This window comes from Tupaia chinensis, unplaced genomic scaffold, assembly GCF_000334495.1.
Source record: "Tupaia chinensis unplaced genomic scaffold, TupChi_1.0 Scaffold000159_1, whole genome shotgun sequence".
Taxonomy (NCBI): Eukaryota; Metazoa; Chordata; class Mammalia; order Scandentia; family Tupaiidae; genus Tupaia; species Tupaia belangeri.
In genome coordinates, this window is record NW_006159630.1 from 5,739,950 (window position 1) to 5,758,368 (window position 18,419).

At 42.9% G+C, this 18,419-nt stretch overlaps 1 protein-coding gene and 1 pseudogene across 5 annotated transcripts in view; both read left to right on the forward strand.

Moving 5' to 3' along the window:
* The first annotated feature begins 11 nt into the window (after positions 1 to 11).
* Positions 12 to 18,419, forward strand: part of RNF157 (ring finger protein 157) — a 95,150-nt gene continuing 76,742 nt past the window's right edge. For 4 of the 5 annotated variants that reach the window (XM_006145754.2, XM_006145759.2, XM_006145758.3 and 1 more), the window contains exon 1: positions 12 to 104. In XM_006145754.2, the coding sequence (XP_006145816.1) occupies positions 17 to 104 (88 nt within the window). In that variant the 5' untranslated portion in view covers positions 12 to 16. The remainder of the gene's footprint in view (positions 105 to 18,419) is intronic. The other variant, XM_006145756.3, reaches the window with a different exon arrangement.
* LOC102487221 (replication protein A 14 kDa subunit pseudogene) lies at positions 5,662 to 6,064 on the forward strand (annotated as a pseudogene).

Genomic DNA, 18,419 nt, shown 5'->3' on the forward strand with positions numbered 1-18,419 from the left:
CCCCGCGCCGCGGGCCATGGGGGCCCTGACGAGCCGGCAGCACGCGGGCGTGGAGGAGGTGGACATCCCGTCCAATTCCGTGTACCGCTACCCGCCCAAGTCCGGTGAGGGCCGGCAGGCGCCGCGGCGGGAGGAGGGGAGGGGAAAAAGTGGGGCCCCGGGCCGGGATGCTCTAGAGCCAGGGCGCCGCAGGTCCTCGGAGACCCGGTGTCCGCGGTCGCTCCGACGCGATCTTCCGGCGTAGGGGGCTCTTCACGGAGCCCGAGGTCTCCCCTCGCCTGGGCGAGTTAGCCGCGGGGGCTGCTTTATGTCCCTGGCGGGGTCACCGAGGTCACCGAGCCCCTCCACTCGAGGACGTGAGCAGCCTCCATTGTAATCTGCCCCGTGACAGGGACGTGTGCCTGGTGGGGATTGCGGCTGCCGGCGTCGTAGGTGAGGTCGGCACCCCGCGCAGACCGGCCCGGCGGCCGCAGAGCCCACTTCTTGCAGGGGCTGAGAGCTTAGGGGAGGCAGTCTGGCCGTGCCAGGTGCTGTAGCTGGGCGGCTGCGTCCTGGACTCCGGAAAGGTTCGAATTAGCTTTCTTTTGGAAAATCTTTCATTGCCTGCTGGAGGATGGAGGCTGAACATGCATTTGCGGTGTTGGTGCGTTTCCAGAGACTGTCGGAAGGGGGAAAAAGAGTTTTAATAGACATGTTTGGGAATCCTGATTTTCAGTGTCACTCGGATCGTCCCTTTGCCAGAGTAGCAGCAAGCCTGGTCTGGGGCATGGGGGTGGCTCTGGGACAGGGCAGAGGTCTTTAAAAATGTGCAGAAGTATTCTGTTTTCAGAATCATCCCTTCACTTACAAAGATTTCCAGCCTCCGGGTTGGGGCATCAGCTCTGGAGCTGGAGGATTTTGACAGCGAAGGAGAATCGCTAGAAGGTGGCTCAGTTGACTGAGCACCAGGCACTTTGAGCTGCTCGGGCATGACCTAGCTATACGGCTCTTTATTTTTAATTGTCATTCTCAACCCCTCTGGGCACTGGTGGCTACCATTTCCCCTTTGGCTTAGGGCTTGATGGGGATTTTGGTGCTCTTGGCGTGAGCTGTGGGGATTGGCATGGAGCCAATTCTTTTTGGTAGAATAAAGACATCTAATGAGATGAGCTGGTTTCTCAGCGGTGTGCCCCATTCCTGCCAGGTGAAAGCAGGGGCCAGACAATGAGCCTGCATCCCTGCAGAGCGACTGCCAGAGCTGTGTTTCTCTGCCAGAGCTGTGTTTCTCGCTGCTTTTGTGCCAAAGAATGAATCCTTGCGGAGATGAATATGATTAAGAGCTGTTTTAGAAAGGTCTGAAATAAAGTGCTGTGGAGTATGAGTGTTTTAATAAAGCTCTAGCTAATTATGATATGAAAACGGTGCTAAGGAAGTCATGCATTTTGTTTTAAATCCACAAAAATAGGCAGCAGTATTTGAGTTTTTTTTCTTCTCTTAAATCACTTGGCTTTTATTGATCAGAATATGGAGCATGTTTTGCTGAGCTTAGAGTTCTCACTAGTGTGCTCTCTCAGGGGAGTATTAACTCCTCCTTCATGTATGGGAAGCAATGTAGGTAAATCTCTGGTAGGCTATTTTCCGCAGGTTTAAATGGCTACAGGACTGAATCTGGGATGATTAAAAAGATGGTGGACCAAACTAAAGCTTTTCTTCTCTTTTCTTTTATTTGGGGGGGAGAGGTTTTTGCTATAGGGTGCGCTTACTCGCCAAAGAGACAGAGAGAAGCAGAGAGACAGAAAGCGAGAAATCACCCCCCAGGGGGATGGCCACGCGGCAATCCCTTCTCCTCCATTCTCTTCTTGGGATCTTGGGCACGCACACACACGCGCCTGTCGTGAGTTTAAGCCACTGGGTCCGGGACTCAAACTGCGGTTGACTACATGGGAGTTCAGCAACATAGCCATTATACCAACTGCTGGTCCCTAAAGCTTTTCTTAACTAACATCCTTACAGTTTCAAATACTCCTCTATATTCTAAAAAATTTTTTAAAGTTTTATCTAATTATAACTCATTCTAATCAGAAGTTATACATGAAAGAAACTCGTACAGCAGGTGGACCAAATTATTTATGTGGAAGGTAAAACACAGAAATTAGTAGTGGAAACACCCACATCCCAGCTACAAACTTGTGTGTATATGAATACTTGTATGATCTTGCATGACTGCTCCAGACTAGAGGGCACCTCCCCATTTCCACTGGTCTTGACACTGACTGGCTCTTTGTAGATTATAGTAATTCAGTCCTGTAAGGAACCTTCGAGGGAATTTAATTCAGAACCACTCATTTCACTGGTAAGAAAATGGAGACTCACTATCCCATCTGCCTCTGCCTTTCCCAAGGAGATTGGATTTTGAATTTACACTTGATTTGTGGAATGGAGTCTATTCCGTGTCAAAACTCAGAGGCCTGTCTCTGCTGAGGCATCAGCCTGTGTTGTTTTTGTGTTTGTTTGTTTCTTAGGCTTTGGCCATAGGGTGTGTGCACTGTTAGAGAGTGACAGAGAGAGAGGGAAAGTGAGAAATTAGCCCTGGGGTTATGACCACACCATAATCCCTTCTCCTCTTGAAATTTAGGACATGCACACAGATGCGCCTGGTGTGACTTTCCAGCTGCTGGGCCTGGGACTCGAGCTGTGGTCTACCATGTGGAAGTCCAGTGTCTTCACCACCATTTGTTGGGCCCCAGCTGGGTTGATTCTGAAAAGTCTCCATATCCTGAATACTGAGAGTGGAACAAAGTAATTAGCAAAGTCAGCTCTCTTCAGGTGACTGAGGGAGCATGTCTGTAGTCTAGGTGCTTAACTGAGACCACCCTCTGGCACTAGAAAGTCAGTCTAAAGCCTACTGCCTCTGGAGCAATTCTTGCAGAAACAGCACTGCCATCTGTCCCTGCAATGGTGGTCATAGAATCCAAAGGCGACTGCTCTTCTTATTTGGCAGTGTGTGTGCGTGTGTGTGTGTGTGTGTCTTGTTTGTTTTGCAAGATGACACGTGCACTTGCCAGACAGGTGGCAAGATGGAGAGATGGAGAGGAGAAAATGTCCCCCTTGGGGAATGGTCACAGCAGTCCCTTCTCCATTTCTCCCTCCTTTTGAGATTTTGGACATACACATATCTGTCTGGCGTGTTTCTTAAGTTGCCAGGTCCAGGATTTGAACCACTTGGTTGGCCATGTGGGATCTGGCTGCCTTAACCACCAGGCCACAGAACCGGCCTAGTGGTGTTTCCCAGAGGGTGCATACATTTGCTGGGGAGAGACAGAGACACAGAGAGAGAGAGAGAGCATCCCCTGTGGGGCACGGTCACACTGCAGTCCCTTCTCTTTCATCTCTCCCTCTTGCTGGGATTTTGGGTACACATGCACATATCCCTAGCATGTTTCTCAAGCCGTAGGGGTCTGGGTTTTGGACTGCAAGGTTGGCCATGTGGGATCCAGCTCACTCAACCACCAGGCCACAGCTGGTCCCTGGTGTTTTGCTTTTTAAAGATGACTTGGCTATGTTGTGATCTTCCTGCCTCAACCTACTGGGTGCCTGGGACTGCAGATGCATACCACCGCATCCAGCTTTTTAGAGTGGGCCAGGAACTACACCCAGCCCTCCCTGTGAACCCAGTCTGCCCAGCAGCAGCATCCAGCATGCCCTACCACAGCTGGGCCCTATGTGGCATTCTTAGAAGAACTTCTCAGTTTTTATGCAAATTGAACTTGAAACATTTACAATTCAGAATAGCTGATTTCATGTTGGATTTTCATGTTGGTTTTAGCTTTTTTCCTTTTAAAATAGAGGTAGCTAGAAATAAAATAGCTCAGATTATTTAGAATTATTTGCTTTTATTAGTAGTATATGAGGGACTTCAAAAAGTTTGTGCAAAAAATGGAATTAAAGTATGCACTAATTTTGGTGCACAAATTTCAAAATCCTTGCATAATTTTTTCATAATATGCATTTTATATGAGCTTTTTGAAGACCCCTGCAAATCACATGGCTCAAAGTTTAAAAGAATGAAAAGACTTTCAGTGAAATCTTGTTCTCCCTGCTGTTGCCCATCCATCCAGTTCCTCTTCCTCTCCATAAACCTCCCATCGCTATATAATCGCTTTGATAGCTTTAGAATTCTTCCAGAGTTTCTTGTTTGAATGCAAGCATGACATGCTATTTAGACTGCTGTAAGTCTTATTCTTTCCACTTTCAGAGTTATTGGAGACCTTATTATAGCTCTCTCTCAGAGGGGCATGTGCACTTGCCGGACAGAGAGAGAACGCCCCAGTGGGCATAGGTATCTCTGTATTTGAGAGTTTCTTTTCTTTTCTTTTTAAAAATAATTTTTTTATTTAACTTTATTCATTTGTTTTTTAATTTTAAGTTGACCAGAGAGGGACAGAATGTGTGCGTGTGAGAGAGAGAGTGAGAGGGAAAGTGAGAAAGCAAGCTACCAGGTCTGGGAGTTGAACCATGGTCAACCATGCAGGAGTCCAGCACCCTTAACCACCATGCCACCTGCCAGCCCCAAGAGTTTCTTTTCTTTTTAATGATGGCATAAGATTCTTTTGTATACATGTTCTGCCTTTTCTTTTTTTCCTTTCTTTTTTAGGTTTTAGCCATAGCGCATGTGGGATCCCTGGAGAGAATCAGAGAGAGAAAGATAGGGAAATCACCCCTTGGGAAGATGGCCATGCCACAATCCCTTCTCCTCCATTCTCCTCTCAGGATTTTGGGCACGCATATACATATGCCCAGTGTGATTTTCAAGCTGCCAGGTCCAGGACTCGAACCACAGTCGACCATGTGATAGTCCAGTGTCTACTTCCTGGTCCACTACTATTGGTTTTTAATCATCAGAGAGCATCTGTGCTCACCAGAGAGAAAAAAAGCACCCCTTGGTGGCATGTGGTCACATCACAATCCCTTTTCTTTATTTCTTGTCAAAATTTTGGGCACATGTGCCCTGTGTGTTTTTCACTGGGTTCAGACTATGGGCAACCATGTGGGATTTGCCTCTCTACACACAGTCCTTAACCGCTATGCCACAGGGCCAGTCCTATACTAACATTTTTTACACAATCTTTTTTTATTTTTATTTTTTTAAAGAATTACTTTATTTAACTTTTATTTTTATTTAATTACTTATTTTAATTTGACCAGAGAGAGAGAAAGAGAGAAAGAGGGAAAGTGAGAAAACAAACCACCAGGTCTGGGACTCGAACCATGGTTGGCCATGCAGGAGTCCAGCACCCTTAACCACCATGCCACCTGCTGGCCCCTACAGTCTTGTTTCTTTTTTCTTTCTTTCTTTCTTTATTTGGAGAGATTTTCGCTATAGGGTGCGTGTGCTCGCCAGACAGAGAGAGATATTAGAGACAGAAAGCGAGAAATCACACCCAAGGGGGGATGGTCACGCCGCAGTCCCTTCTCCTCCATTCTCCTCTCGGGATCTTGGGCACACATGCACACGCGCCCAGCGTGAGTTTTAAGCCTCCGGGTCCGGGATGCGAACCGCGGTCGACTACGTGGGAGTCCAGCGACATAGCCATTATGCTAACTGCTTGTTCCCTACAGTCTTTTTTCTTAAAAAAAAAAAGAAAGAAAGAAAGAAAGAAATGGAGGTAGAGTGATCATCTGATGGTGTTGCCCAAATCGTGCATCAGTGCTGTTAGCACTTTAGCTCAGTTCATCCGCCAGCCCGTCTGCTTTGTAGGGAGGCTGGAAAAGATTCATCCCATTGGAAAATGTTTATTCTTTCAGATGGAGAAGGAAAAATGGAACCATTGAGTTGATGAAGCCTCTTAATGAAGAAATTTCTGGCATTATAGAAATAGTTGGAAGAGTTAACAGCCAAGGCAACCACCATGTGTGCATCTGTGTCCAGTTTAAAGAAGATAACACTCCTTTTGACCTTGGACATTACAGTGAAGCTGTGAACGTTACCCATGAGTTCACCCAGTTTTTTCCTGTAGGCATTCTGCAACGTGATTGACCTATTGCTAGATAAATTTGCCTGTGATTGCAAATGAGCCATATGGAAGACTACATTAAAGGAAGTCTCTCATGTTTGAGAGAGAGTCCTGTGATTTCTTCAGATTTAATTTGTTCTTTTTGAAGTTTCATTTATCTAACTGTAGTTATTCTAATTTGGAGCTTTTGCTGGAACTGATATATTGATAGTTCTCACTCAAATTCTCTTATAAAGAATTACTTTCACAGGACATGGTCAGAGCAGTTGCAAGAACAAAACTGTTGTCTGAGTTTAGGTTTCTGTTCTGTTAATAAAAATTTGAGGAGTACATTTAAAAAAAAATTAGGGAGGCAGCAGGTGGAGTGGTAGTTAGGGTGCTAGACTCCCACATGGTTGACTGCAGTCGAGTCCAGGACCCAGACAGAGGCTTGAAACTCATGCCGGGCATGTGTGCATGTGCCCCTAGGATCCCAGGAGGAGAATGGAGGAGAAGGGATTGTATTGTGATATTCCCCTGGGGGATGATTCCTCACTTTTTCTCTGTCTCTCTGGCGAGGGCATGCACCATAAAACAAAAATCTCTCTTAAAAAAAATTTTGCCAGAAGGCATGTGCACTCACCAGACAGAGTGAGAAAGCACTCCCATGGGGAATGGTGATGCTGTAATCCCTTCTCCATTTCTTTCTCCCTTTGGGTTCTTGGGCATGTATTATGCTTTCTAGGCCACTGGGTCTGAGACTCAAATCAGTCAGCTCTGTGGGATCTAGCCACCTTAACTACCATGTTCCTGGTCAACCTCATTGTCTTTTTATTTTATTTTATTTATTTATTTATTTTTGGAGAAGTTTTTGCTGTAGGGCGTGTGCACTCACCAAACAGACAGAAAGTGAGAAATCACCCCCCACGGGGGACGGCCATGTTGCAGTTCCTTCTTCATTCTCTTCTCGGGATCTTAGGCATGCATGCACACGTGCCCAGCGTGAGTCTTAAGCCACCAGGTCCAGGACTCGAACCTCAGTCGATTACACGGGAGTCCAGCGACATAGCCATTATGCTAACTGCTGGTCCCAGCCTCATAGTCTTTTTGTGATTGACTTTTTTTTTTTTTTTTTCAATATTTTACTATAGCAAATAATGCAGCAATGAATAATGTTACACATATGCTCTGAGGTGATTTTTGGCATGTGTGAATATTAATCATTTAAGTAACAGAAGGTATGGAGGAGTTAGTTTCTGTATAGTATTTCTCCATTAGCATAGAAGGCAATTGACGGCACTGTCCTGTTGCATATGGTTGTGGTTTCATATTTTTTGAGTAGGAGGCCATATATGCACTCCTCTAGATCTTGGCCTCTTTAAAAGCCCACCGTCATTTGTGTAGCGACGGACGGTATACCTTTGCTTAGGTGGCTGCTTTTATGCATATATCCCCATCTTTTGATAGGAGTATCCACATTGATTAAAGTCATTAGGCCTGTTTTCTCTATAGAAAGAAAGAGGCGTACTCTAATGACAGTTGAATTCATGTAAATCAATACCTCATAAATCTGCGTATTTTTTACTTCTAACCTTGAAGAAATTGAAAAATAGAAATAATTTGTTTTGCTGAAATCTTAGAAGTAAACTAATTTTAAAAATTCATAACAGGGCCCAGCTGCAGTGGTGAAGAGTGCTCGGAAGCTGAGACCTCTTGGCCGGCCAGGTTTGATTCTTGGTGAAATCTTTATTATTTTTTTTCCCCTTGGAAAAAGCTGGTTTATTATTTTCTTCTTTTTAATTTTTAAACTTTTAATTAATTAATATACATCCATTCACTGAGCATTATCACAGCATACAAAATGTGATTTCTCATCCAGAATATACTGCATAGAGGCTTAACCATACATGTTATCGTCAATAATTTTCCATTTCTAGTTTCATATATATGTGTATATGAAATATATATTATATATATACACACCCCCTATTTCTCATCCTCTGCCATTTTCTACCCTCTTCCCACACTATCTCAGGTGCCTACAGTTGTTTTCCATTCCTTTTTGCCCCCACATTTTATTGATTCACGAAATTTCTTAAATAATCTAATTACTTTCAGTAGCAAGTTCAGCTGGTATGTACATATCTATGAATACATGTCTTTAGGACTGAGTAGAATGAATATACTATAAGGTAGCAGCTAACTGATGCTATATAGCTTACTATGGTCATTAAGTAGGTATTTTTAAATATATATTTTTTTAATTTCAAGAAAAGCAGTTTTAGCTTTAATCAAAGAAATGCTAAGGAACTTTGCTTAAAACTTAAAGCCAGGAAACAGCTTAGGATTCTGTTCAAATAGAAGGTACATGAACCTATTAGCAGTTCAAGACAGGACAAAAATCCTCAAAAGTAGAAAACAAAACCTAGAAGAAAATCAGCAATATTTTAATCAAAAGGCACAAAATTCTATTTTACTAATTCAGTCTCATGTACTTAATTTATCTTCTGTTGTGGTTCAATCTTCCTGATTAAATTCTGGGATATCATATTCAACTCCAGACTTGTTCCTACCATGAAGTTGGCCATTTTCTTAGTTTTTGAACTCTTATTTCTGTGTGTCTGTATTCAGTTTTCCTGTTTTTTTTTTTTTGTTTTTTTTTTTGAGAGGTTTTTGCTATAGGGCACGTGCGTTCGCCAGAGAGACAGAAAGCGAGAAATCACCCCCCAGGGGGTATGGCCACGCTGCATTCCCTTTTCCATTCTCCTCTCCGGATCTTGGGCACGCACACACGCACCTGGCGTGAGTTTAAGCCACCAGGTCCGGGACTCGAACCGCGGTCGACTACGTGGGAGTCCAGCGACATAGCCATTACACTAACTGCTGGTCCCTTCAGTTTTCCTGGTATAGCACTCCCTTGAGAACCTCTTGGAGATCTGATCTGGTGTTGGTAAATTCTTTCATGTTTTGTTTATCTGGGAATGTCCTTGTCTTTTCTTCCCATATGAAGGATAATCTTGCTGGGTACAGTATTCTTGGTTGAAATTTTTTTTTCCTTAACACTTTGAATATATTTGCCCATTCTTTCCTTGCATTGTTTCCAATGAGAGGTCTACTGTTAGCCTGATGGGATATCCTTTGTAGTCAATTTGACATTTCTCTTTTGCCAATCTTAGTATCTTGTCTTTGTCTGTGGCTTTGGTCAATCTGGCTATAATGTGTCTTGGAGAAGATCTTGAGTTGCTTCTATTTGGGGTCCTTTGATTCTTGGGACTGGATCTTCGAATGCCTCTCTAGGTTTGGAAAATTTTCTTGCAGGATTTCGTGGAATAGATTATCAATGCCCTTATGAGTCTCTCTGCCTTCTGGGATACCAGTTAAATGGATGTTGGGACTTTTGATGGTATCTAGTATTTCTCATATATTATTCTCATTTTTTTTGACAATTTTCTCAGTCTTTGTGGTGGATTTTTCTAGGCCAGTGATTCTATCTTCTACATCTGAGATTTGATTTTTTGTATGATATAGTCTGCTTTTAATACTTTCAAGGGAGGTTTTGACTTCCTGTATTATAGCCTTCATCTCTAACAGGTCCATTGATTCCTTTTTATAGTGTATATTTCCTCCTTTAGCTCTTTCAAGGATTTCTTCATGTCCTGGAACTTTTCAGCTCCTTTTTCCTGCCTCTTCTGCAGTTCATTGTCTCTCTTCTCTTCCATCTGTTAGCTTTGTCTCTATGATGATTCTAAATTCTTTATCAGACATTTCCATGAGTTTCATCACACTGTCTGAGTATAGAGAGGAGTTATTCTTTTCCCTTAGAGGAGAGGTATTTTCTTGCTTTCCCGTATTTCTTGTGACCCGGTGGTAATTTCTAGTCATCTGATGGATGGTGCATTTCTTCCTAATTCTTGAAGTTCAATCTGAGCGTTCAGAGGTGTACAGAAGGAGATGATCTGCAATCTCTCTTTTGTTCCGTTTTCACTCTTTTTGCATCAGATTTAGTGGGAATAGAGGAATATTCTGACCCTAATGGTATTCAGATGTTTGGATCCTGTTCACTTGGACCTGTCTAGACACTTAGTGCATAGAGACTGAGCAGTTAATGAATAAAGATAAAGAAAAAAAATTAAAAGAATTAGAGAAGAGAAAAGAAAAAGAAACAATAAAAGAAAAAAGAAAAAAGGTAATAAAAACTTTAGATTTTAATTTTAAAAAGCAAAACATTAAAACCATGCAGCACACACACACGCCAGAGGTCCTGCCTGAAAGAGCTGAGTGTGGTGGTGCACACCTGTAGCCCCAACTGGGAGGCTGAGGCAGGATTGTCACATGGCAAGACCTTGTCTTTAAAACAAAACGAAACAAAACAACTTTTTGATTGTATGACTGGCCTGCAGGATGGTGCTGAAAGACAAGAAGCCTAAGAGGTCAACTTGAAGTTTAATTTGGACTTATTCATCCAGTAGAAGATGGAATTTTTGACTCTGGAAATTTTGAAGAGTTTTTGTGGGAAAAGGTTTAAGTCAGTGGGAAAACTGGCAACTTCGGAAATGTTCACATAGAATACTTCAAAAGTAAAATCACAGTTGTTTCTGAGAAGCAGTTCTCTAAAAGGTATTTGAAATACCTCACCAAGAAATATCTTAAGGGGACCAGCAGTTGGCGAAATGGCTAAGTTGCTGGATTCTCATGTAGTCAACCACTGTTTGAGTCCCAGAACCAGTGGCTTAAACTCACGCTGGATGCATGTGCGTGTATGCCCAAGATCCCGAGAGGAGAACAGAGGAGAAGGGATTTCGGTGTGGCCATCCCCAGGGTGATTTCTCACTTTCTGTCTCTCTGTCTCTTTCTTTCTGGCGTGTGTATGTGCTGTATAGCAAAAACCTCAAAAAAGAAAAAAAAAGAAATACCTTAAGAAGAATGACCTTAGTGACTGGCTTTGTGTGGCTGCATCTGACCAGGAGACTTATTATGAACTTTGTTGGCTTCCAGATTAGTCAAGATGAAGATGAGTCAGAGTCTGAGGACTAGTTGAAGCCTCCCTTTAGAGGGCTTTGCTTAAAACAAATGAAGCATACATGAAAAAGAATCATCTGGGGAACCAGCAGTTAGCGTAATGGCTATGTCGCTGGACTCCCACATAGTCAACCGCGGTTCGTGTCCCGGACCCGGTGGCTTAAAACTCACGCCGGGCACGTGTGCGTGCGTGCCCAAGATCCCGAGAGGAGAATGGAGGAGAGGGGATTGCGGCGTGGCCATCCCCCCTGGGGGGTGATTTCTCGCTTTCTGTCTCTATGTCTCTCTCTGTCTGTCTGGCGAGCGCACGCGCCCTACAGTGAAAATCTCTCCAAAAAAAAAAAAAAAAAGAATAGACATTTTAGTTTATTAGTGAATAAAAATCAGTGATTGTAAAAAAAAAAAAAAAAAAACCCACGAAAACTCAGAATAGTAATCAGTCTTGACCAGCTAACCTGGTTAAACTTGGGTTTTGCTCTTAAGACCATCAACTGATTGGATGAGACCCACCCATGTTATCAAGAGTAATCTACTTACTTGGGACCAGCAGTTAGCGTAATGGCTATGTGGCTGGACTCCCATGTAGTTGACTGCGGTTCGAATCCCGGACCCAGCGGGTTAAACTCATGCCAGGCGCGTGTGCGTGCGTGCCCAAGATCCCGAGAGGAGAATGGCGGAGAAGGGATTGCGGCGTGGCCATCTCCTCTGGGGGGTGATTTCTTGCTTTCTATCTCTCTGTCTCTCTCTGTCTGTCTGGCGAGTGCACGTGCCCTATAGCAAAAACCTCTCCAAAAAAAAGAAGTAATCTACTTACTTAAAGTCAACCGATGGTGAGATTTTGGATATTAATCATATCTATGTCATCGTATGTGTGTGTGTGTGTGTGTGTATATATATATATATACACACACACACACTCATACATATATATGTATATATATGTATGTATATATATTTATACTAGAGTACACATATGCTTGTCAAGTGGATCTGTCCTGTGGAAAGAACAGCTTTTTTTTCTTTATTCGTGATAGAGCATATTTGCATACGAGAGAGAGCAAGAGAGAAAAATTCTCCACAGAGTCTGGTCATGCTGCCATCTCCTTTCTTGTACCCTGGGTACTTGCATGTATATCTAGCATGTTTCAGGCTGACCTGGCTGAAACTGGGATTTGGCCTTTGCTGCAACACCTTACCACTGTACCTCAGAGCTGGCCTGCAAGAGCAGTTTTTAAAAACATAAAAAGAGGGAACCAGCAGTTAGCGTAATGGCTATGTCGCTGGACTCCCACGTAGTTGACCGCGGTTCGTGTCCCGGACCCGGTGGCTTAAAACTCATGCCGGGCGCGTGTGCGTTCGTGCCCAAGATCCCGAGAGGAGAATGGAGGAGAAGGGATTGCGGCGTGACCATCCCCCCTGGGGGGTGATTTCTCGCTTTCTGTCTCTATGTCTCTCTCTGTCTGTCTGGCGAGCGCACGCACCCTACAGTGAAAATCTCTCTCAAAAAAAAAAAAAACATAAAAAGATAAAAAAAAATTTTATCTTTTTTATTCTTCTTTTAGTTTTTTCTATGGGGCATGTGTACTCATCAGAGAGAGAGAGAGAGAGAGAGAGAGTAAGAAGTCACCCTCTAAAGAAGATGGCCATGCCATAGTCCCCTTTCCGCCATTTTCTTCTTGGGATTTTGGGCATGTGTCACATGTGCCTCGGGTGATTTTCAAGCCTCTGAGTCCAAGACATGAACCACACAGTTAACCATGTGGGATCCAGCTGTCTTTTTAAAACATAAGTAAAATATATATAATATAAAAATTTCTTTTAGCTTTTAGGAACTTTTTTTTTTTTTTTTGAGAGAGAGAGAGATTTTTGCTATAGGGAGCATATATTCCCCAGAGAGAGAGAGACAGAGAGAGAGAGAAAGTGAGAACTCACCCCCTGGGGGGATGGCCATGATGCAATCCCTTCTCCTCCATTCTCCTCTCAGGATCTTGGGCATGCATACACAAGTGCCCGTCGTGAGTTTTAAGCCACCAGGTCCAGGACTCCAATTGCGGTCGACTATGTAGGAGTCCAGCAATATGCCACCTGCTGGTCCCAAGAAAATCAATTTAATATTGATTTTTGAAACTGTAGACTTAAAACGTGGAATTTCCTACAGAATATTTTGTTGATACAGCTTAACACTTTAAAACTACGTAGATTTCTGAAATTCATAGCAAATGCATTCGATGCTGTTAAAAAGTAAATGTTGTTGCTTTTAATGGTAAAGACATTGAGATCAAATGCTAGTTTTTTTGTTTTGTTTTGAAAAACAAACAAACAAAACAAAACAAAACTTGTTTGCTTGGGCCTGCCCTATAGCTTAGAGGTTAAGGGAGCAGGATTCCATATGGCTGATTGAGGTTCAGATCCTGGACCTGGAAGCTTGAAAAACACACTTGGCATGTGTGCATGCGTGTCCTGACAGGTTGGAGAAATGGACGTGAAGGGATTGCAGTATGCCATGCCCTGGGGAGGAGTGCTTGTTTCCTGTCTCTCTGTCTGTCTGTCTCTGGTGAGTGCACCAGAGAGGCATGTGCACTTGCCAAGGGCGGAATGACAGAACCCCCCCAGTGGGGTATAGTTATCCCACAACCTGTTTCCCTCCATTTCTCCATCCCATCAGGATCTTGGATACTTAAGTACCTGCGCCTGCTGTTTTTCAAGCCACTGTGGGCTGGGATTTGAAACACCGTTGGCCGTGTGGGATCCAGTTCCCTAAGCACAGCGCTTAATTCCTGTACTACAGGGCCAGCCCTGCTAGTGATAGTATTTTTTTACCACTTCAAATGTAGTGATTCTCTTGCTTTCAAAACCTTCAAAAATGGGGTTTATTTGTACTTTATTTCACTGAGAACAGACTGATTAATTTCACTTCTTGATTTTCGTCTGAATATTTTAGGCGCTTCAGTTTCCTTATTTGATAGAGGTTTGTGTTCCTTTGTCCTTTGGCATCTGTTTTCTCTTTCTGTCCGTTACCACTGATGCACATCCTCAAGCGTGGAATTAAAGTGTGAACAAATTCGGCCCCCAGTGTAGATTCTGGTCGACGTGCTCAGTGATTTTGCTGCCTAGGGCCGTCAGCAGAATAGAGTCCCTCAGATCAACTTTGTAATTCGTGATGTGGGTCATGGAAGAGAGAATCAACAACACAAGCCACTTGGGAGTTCTACCAGCAGGAGACTGGAGACTAACAGAACCAACAAGATATATACGTGTGATTTATTTTGAGGGATTGGCGCACATGATTGTGAGCGCTGGCGTGTCTGAAATCTGTAAGGCAGGCCAGCCAGCAGACAGAAACGCAAACAAAATTTCTGTGACACTCTGGAAGACTTCCTGCCACTGGGAAGTTTCAGTTTTTGCTCTTAAGGCCTTCAACTGATTTAACGGAGCCTACTCACATTATCGGGGTAATCTTTGCTTACAGTCAACTGAGGAATGGCCCATGGCTTACTGATTAAAGGTGCTGAATCCCATGTGGCTAACTGTGATTCAAATCCTGGCCCCAATGGAAAGACATACTATGTATGTGTGTATGTATGCCCCAAATACCAACAGGATGGAGAAATGGAAGAGAAGGGATTGGATCTGACCATGCTTCACTGGGGGGGAGGGGTGCTTTCTCCTTCTCCCTGTCTCTGTCTCTTTATCTAGCACATTCACATGCTCTCTGGCAATAATTAAAAAATTCAACTGATTTGAGGTAAATTACACCCACGAAATCTCTTACAGCAACGTCTAGACTAGCGTTGGGGCAAACAACTGCACACCCACCGTACCCTTGCCAAGTTGACATACAAAGTTTGATAGCGGTAGTGGCTTCCTTCCTTCTTTTTTTTTTTTTTAAAGAGAGATTTTTGCTATAGAGCGTGTGTGCTCACCAGAGAGAGACAGAAAGTAAGAAATCACCTCCAGCGGGGATGGCCACGCCACATCCTTTCTCCATTTTCCGCTCAGGATTTTGGACATACATGCACATGCAAGTGGCATGAGTTTCAGGCCTTTGAGTCCAGGCCGACCATGGTCGGCCATGTGAGAATCCAGCAATGTAACCTTTACCCCATCTGCTGGTCCTGAGTGGCTTCCTATTTTAATTAATTATTCTCGATAGCTAGGTGCTAAGCTTGAGCTTTTAGTTACTGAGAGTGCTTGTACTGTCCACATGGAAAACAAAATGAAAGATAACACAGTCTTTAAAATTTACTTAAACATTATACTTAAAAATTTCAGTGTTTATTAGTGTCAGACAGAATGCATGCATACAGGAAGAAGTAAAAAATAGAATATACCATAACCAAATGGGCTGTATCCCAGAAATGCAAGGTCAATTTAAAATCAGAACATCTATCTGTGTTAATACACCATTAATAGAATAAAGAACAGAAACCACAGGATCATCCTAACAGATGCAGACAAGACGCCAAACACCTATCACTGATAAAAACATAATGATAATACTCTCACCAAACTAGGAATATAAAGGAACTTCCTCAACTTGATAAAGGACATCTGTGAAAAACCCACAGCATTTACCATCCTTAATGAGGAAATATTGAATGCTTTTCTGCTAGGGAACAAGGCATGGCTGTCTGCTTTTGTCATTCAATAGCATAGATTTTAACTATTAATAGTACAATACAGCAAAGAACTGTTGTTTTTGTTTTTCAATTTTAAGGCATCCATCTTATAAAGGAAGAAGTAAAACTGTCTTTATTCACAAATGAAATTATTCTATATGTAGAAAATACTATGTACTCTACATAAACACATGCACACAAATTAGAACTAATAAATGAATTAGAAGGTGGCAGATACAATAGCAACATACAAAAATCAATTATATTTTAATACACAAACAATAATCTGAAAGCAAATTAACGATTTTACTTTTAGTAGCATCAAAAAGAATATTGTTGTTAGGAATGAATTTAACAGAAGTATAGGGACCAGCCAGTGACTGGTAGTTAAGGCTGCTGGGTCCCATATGGCCAACCGTGGTTCAAGTTCCAGACCTAGCAGCCTGAAAAACACACTGGGCACATGTGCATGTGTGTCCGATATCCTGAGAGGGGAGTGGAGGGGAAGGAATTTCTGTATGGCCTTCCCCCCAGGGGGTGCTTTCTCATTTTCTCTATCGATCTCCATCTTTCTCTGACAAGCTCATGTACCCTCTAGCACATTTTTTAAAATTAATTTTTTAAAAAATTATTTAATCTGGGAACCAGCAGTTAGCGTAATGGCTATGTCGCTGGACTCCCACGTAGTCGACTGTGGTTCGCGTCCTGGACCCGGTGGCTTAAAACTCACGCCAGGCGCGTGTGCGTGTGTGCCCAAGATCCCGAGAGGAGAATGGAGGAGAAGGGATTGCGGCGTGACCATCCCCCCTGGGGGGTGATTTCTCACTTTCTGTCTCTCTGTCTCTCTCTGTCTGTCTGGCGAACGCACGCACCCTATAGCAAAAATCTCTCAAAAAAAATTATTTAATCTTACTATTTTTAAAAATTTGATATAAGATACATATACTCAATAGAGAGAGAAAGAGAAAATAAGAAAGACAGCCGCTATGGGACCAGCAGATGGCGTAATGGCTACGTTGCTGGACTCCCATGAAGTCTACCATAGTTCAAGTCGCGGATCAGTGGCTTAAACTCATGCTGGGCATGTGTGCGTGCGTGCCCAAGATCCTGAGAGGAGAATGGAGGAGAAGGGATTGCTGCATGGCCATCCCCCTGGGAGGGGATTTCTCGCTTTCTGTCTCTGTCTTTCCGGCGAGTGCATGCGTCCTATAGCAAAAAACTCTCTTGGAACCAGCTGTTAGCGTAATGGCTATGTGGCTGGACTCCCATGTTGCTCACCATGGTTCGACTCCCAGATCCAGTGGCCTGAAAATCATGCTGGATGCATGTGTGCATGCCCAGGTTCCAAGAGGAAAAAGGACAATGAATTGCTGTATGGCCATCTTCCCCTGGGGGGTGATTTCTCACTTTCCTTCTCACTATGTCTGTCTCTCCCTCCAGGTGAGTACACATGCCCTATGTCAAAAACCTCTAAAAGAAAAAAAAAATTGAAGTCTCAGAAGTTTGTCTCTCATATACTAAGAAAAAGAAAAGAAGCTGCCAGGTCTGGAACTTGAACAGTGTCAGCTATGTAGAAGTCCAGCGCCTCAACCGCCACACCACCTGCTGGCTCCCCTCTAGCAAATTTTTAAAAAGCAAATGTAAGACAGATCCACTGGAAATTCCAAAATGCTGATGAGATGGATAGTTAAATTGAAGAACTTAAAAAGATCTAAATAAATGTAGACATTGTATATGTATAGATTGGAAAACTCATTATTATCAAGATGCTATTATTCTCCAAATTGATCTATAAATTGAGTGCTTTCTCTGTCAGAATCCCAGAGATTTTTAAATAGCAGGTGACCAGCTGATCCCAGAATCTATATGAATGTACAAATTCCAAAACAATTTTGAAAAAGAGAACAAAGTTGGAGGAATCTCACTACCTATTTAAACTTATTATAGAGCCACAATAATGAAGACAGTGTGGTATTGGAATAACAAAAGACTGTGTACAGATCAGTGGAACAGAATTGGGAGTCATAAATAAAATCTTGTATTTATTTTGAGTTGATTTTTTTTTTTTTTTTTTTGCTATAGGACGCGTGCGCTCACCAGACAGACAGAGAGAGACAGAGAGACAGAAAGTGAGAAATCAACCCCCAGGGGGGATGGCCACGCCACAATCCTTTCTCCTCCATTCTCCTCTCAGGATCTTGGGCACGCACGCACATGCGCCCGGTGTGAGTTTAAGCCACCAGGTCCAGGACTTGAACCGTGGTTGACTACGTGAGAGTCCATCGACATAGCCATTACGCTAACTGTTGGTCCCTATTTTGAGTTGATTTTGACAAAAATTTTAAGACAATTCAGTGGGGGAAAGAATAGTCTTCTCAGTAAATGATGCTGGGACAATTAGATATTAATGAGCAAAACTATGAACTCAGGCTCTCTTCACATCACCAAAAATTAATTCCAAATGGATCACAGAGTGAAAAGAGAACCCAGAAAATGGGAGAAGATATTTGCAAATCACATATATTATCTGATTCATGGAATAAATAAGTAAACTTTAAAACCATGGGCAAAGGACATAAACAGATATTTCTTTTTTTTTTTAATTTTAATTTATTTATTAATTCACTTTACACCATCACAACACACAAATGAATTTTCCATCCAAAATACTCTGTGCATTGTCTCAATCAAGTACATCCACATATATGTTCTCAGCAAATAATTTTCCAATTCTTACGTCCTGCATACCTTTCCCTTTGTCTTGCCATCCCTGATTCCCCATCCCCCGCCCTCTGCTATGTCCCACCTT